Here is a 3250-nt window from a genome sequence, read left to right as displayed (position 1 = left end):
GGGGGCAATTGCGCGAGTCCATGAACCTTGGGCATGCCCAAGGTGGGCCAAGTGGGTAAACACCCTTAGTTAGTGTGCAATTCACACCAGGCTATAAAGTTATTGGATTTCCACGCAAAAAGTGGGGTGTTGCCGAATTTTAGAAATGAAAAGTGCAAAGCAGGTTTACGGGCAGAGGCCGGTGGAGACCTAGACATCACCGGCAGGTGGAGGTAGACGTAGTGGGAATGGAGGGGGGGGCACGGGCGATAGGCGGTGGCCCTTCTTCCCTGTCAACCTTTTTCCGCCATAGCCAAAGCTTCAGCTTTCATCTTGGCCTTCGTCTTCTTCATCTGCCATAGCCAACACCAGCTTCTTCCGCCATAGCCAATTCCATGACGGACCTCCATTCGCCATAGCCTTCCTCTCCTTCACCTTCACCTTGACCGCTCTTTGCAGTTTGCTACTTTCTTCATCCGTAGCTGCTTCGAATATTTCTTTCAAGAACAATATCGCGTACGCTTTTCCTTTCCTTCTCCCATGATTTTCATCACGTTCCTTGATCCTTTCTCCGTATCTTGATTCCACAGCCACAGCTTCCCATAACGTTTCTTCCAGTCCTCGGTTCTGTGTTTTTTCAAGCTTCTTGCTGCAGTCAGCTATACATCTTGTTTCGCCAGTACTATTAATTCTGATCGACGCAGTCCGCAGCGAAGGCATTGTCTTGGTCTTGCGGTGGATCTTCATCAGCTTTACCTCGAAGGCACATGCATAAGCGTTCCAGCATCTTTCGGAATACGCGCTTGATCTAGATGTGGGTAAGTCTCATGTTCATGGCTTTGAAGCTGCTGTATGAACTCCGCTGAGTTGTACATGGCTCGGCATCTTCTGTGAACCTCGTAATATGTCATATCCTCTGATGCCTGCTCGGCTTGATCTCTGCGCTCCATTTCCGGCTCGGAACTTTTTCTAGACCTCTAGCTATCTTGTTTTCGCCGATTTTCTAGCAGCCAATTCCTTCCTAACTTCCCTATTCAATCGGCTTTGAAGGCCTCTCCCCTCACTTTGTCCGTCCTCTCCTCCTCTGCTGTTTCGGCTCCATCCTTCTTTTCCCTCTTCTAGGGAGTAGCCTGTAAACACCGCTGCTTCTTACGATCGGCTGCGTCATGTGATCTCGGCTTCGATATACATGGCCTACGACGATGAGCCGAGCGAAGACTACCTTTTCAAGATCGTTCTTACAGGAGACTCCGCAGTGGGAAAATCAAACCTGCTCTCTAGATACGCTCGGAACGAGTTTTACCCGAATTCAAAGGCAACGATTGGGGTGGAATTCCAAACACAAAGCATGGAGATAGATGGTAAAGAGATTAAAGCGCAAATTTGGGACACAGCAGGTCAAGAGCGCTTTCGAGCCGTGACTGCTGCTTACTACAGAGGAGCTGTTGGAGCGCTGGTTGTTTACGATATTACAAGGAGGCTAACTTTTGAAAATATTGGCCATTGGCTGGAAGAGCTTCGCAGTAAGCCTCTAGCCCCTCTAAGATTACTTTGAACTATTTTGTACAGAGAATTGAACATCAATTTCGTTTTTCCGTTTTTGTGTTTAATCTTGTGTCATGACATAGTCCATTGGTGGCCACGCAGGCTACTCAGACATGAGCGTAGTGACCATGCTGGTGGGAAACAAGTGTGATCTTCATCAGTTGAGAGAAGTGACGGTAGAAGAAGGGACCGCTCTTGCGGAGGCTGAGAACTTGTTCTTCATGGAGACATCAGCTCTGGATGCGACGAACGTGACCAAGGCTTTTCAGACAGTCGTAAAGGAGATCTACAGCGTGGTAAGCAGGAAAGTCCTAGAAGCAGATCTCAAGAAATCTTCTGCCAGTTTTGGCAACACCAAGGTTGTGGCGGTGCAAGAAGCCTGTGAGGAAGGGATCGAGGCGAAGCCAACAGGATCGACTAAATGCTGCTTTCTGCATTGAAAGAATTTGGTATTTTTGAAGCAATTTGCTGGTGCAGAAGCATCAAGATTGTATTGGTAAAACAGGATTTGTTCCAAACTCTGGCAGATACAACATTTTGCTGGTCCAAAGAAGACCAGATCATACCGCATGACGCCAAGCCTCATGCGAGGTATCAAGTTATACTTCTGTTTTTGCTAGTCCATAAATTTACGATTGCTTAAAAGAATGGGTCTAGCGCCTCATATTATGTGAATACGAGACACCAAACTGTCGTTCCTTCGCATGTTTTCTTGTTTGAGCTCCATCTTTAACCGGTTCACTGATTGGTGAAATAGAACTAGCCACCAAATAACTTGTTTTGATTGAACATTGAATTGCTTTAAATCTCAACTTCTATTCGAGTTGCCAATTTATTCAACGCTGCACAATGCTTTTTGCTGCTGGCGTTCACGCCTTCATTTTTCTTTTGAAATATCTCGAGAGAACAACAGTCATGCGGCCGTATTCACTGATATGCAATATTTTTTCATGCATGCGGCCGTGTTCACATCATTGATATGCAGTAATTTGTACACGGATATGTTCCAAATTCCCAACGTACTTTTGCATTTACTTAAATGGGAGTGAGAGTCCACGCCATGACATAAGATGGAAGGAAAGAATTCTGCATGAGATGTTATGTCTGGTAGGCACTGGTCTGTGTAAGTGCCTACAGAGAAAGGCAGCTCTCAAACTAGTCTCAAACAAAATAAAGCATTTACGAGAGTGCAATCCTTATTGAAATTATTTTGGGTTAGTATCAAGTTGCAATACACCTTTTAGGGACTTGTTATCCTTGAAAGCTAAGCAATCTATATAGTGGCTCTATCCAAAATGATGCCACAAAGGGAGCCCTTATTTTTTCCCAAAAGATTAGGTTGCCATGTCAATTATTAAGGGAATCATGGCTATGTGATTATTTTATTACTCCATTCAAAAGTTTACGGTAGTAATGATTGAGGAAACATTAATTGGGAAGTAAATATTTCTAGTTGGGATTAAAGAAAATATTAGGAAGAGAGATGCCTTAGTTTTGCACTTCAATGGTTGAAAGTTGTATTTTACGAGGTGTGCGCATAAACTTTATGATTTTCCTCATTTATTATTAGGAAGAGAGATGCCTTAGTTTTGCACTTCAATGGCTGAAAGTTGTATTTTACGTGGTGTGCGCACAAACTTTATGCTTTTCCTTATTTATAGTGTTGGGTGAGTGCATGATCAAGTGGTCCAAATAGTGGTGTCTTGAACATAGAATTATCAGTAAC

The 3250-nt window shown here is 44.2% G+C and overlaps 1 protein-coding gene across 2 annotated transcripts; it reads left to right on the top strand.

Moving 5' to 3' along the window:
* Positions 1-283: 283 nt before the first annotated feature.
* LOC147902619 (ras-related protein RABA5c-like) lies at positions 284-2240 on the top strand. 2 transcript variants are annotated; one of them, XM_087373657.1, is made up of 4 exons: positions 284-495; positions 691-797; positions 1030-1502; positions 1627-2240. In XM_087373657.1, the coding sequence occupies exons 3-4, from the start codon at positions 1169-1171 to the stop codon at positions 1962-1964; spliced, it is 672 nt and encodes a 223-aa protein (XP_087229783.1). In that variant the 5' UTR covers positions 284-495; positions 691-797; positions 1030-1168; the 3' UTR covers positions 1965-2240. The 2 variants fall into 2 exon arrangements, with proteins under 2 accessions (XP_087229783.1, XP_087229782.1); XM_087373656.1 differs by having other exon boundaries at positions 684-797.
* The last annotated feature ends 1010 nt before the right edge of the window (positions 2241-3250 follow it).

This window comes from Dipteris shenzhenensis, chromosome 4, assembly GCF_047967505.1.
Source record: "Dipteris shenzhenensis isolate YYH24624 ecotype China chromosome 4, Dip_SZ_1.0, whole genome shotgun sequence".
In the NCBI taxonomy this organism is placed as follows: domain Eukaryota; kingdom Viridiplantae; phylum Streptophyta; class Polypodiopsida; order Gleicheniales; family Dipteridaceae; genus Dipteris; species Dipteris shenzhenensis.
This window is presented reverse-complemented; position numbering and strand designations above follow the sequence as displayed.

Bases quoted from the DNA above. Each gene is read 5' to 3' on its own strand.
- LOC147902619 (XM_087373657.1), top strand. From the start codon at position 1,169: ATGGCCTACGACGATGAGCCGAGCGAAGACTACCTTTTCAAGATCGTT. The intron at 1,503-1,626 runs GTAAGCCTCTAG...GTGGCCACGCAG, and splicing joins TTGGCTGGAAGAGCTTCGCA to GCTACTCAGACATGAGCGTA.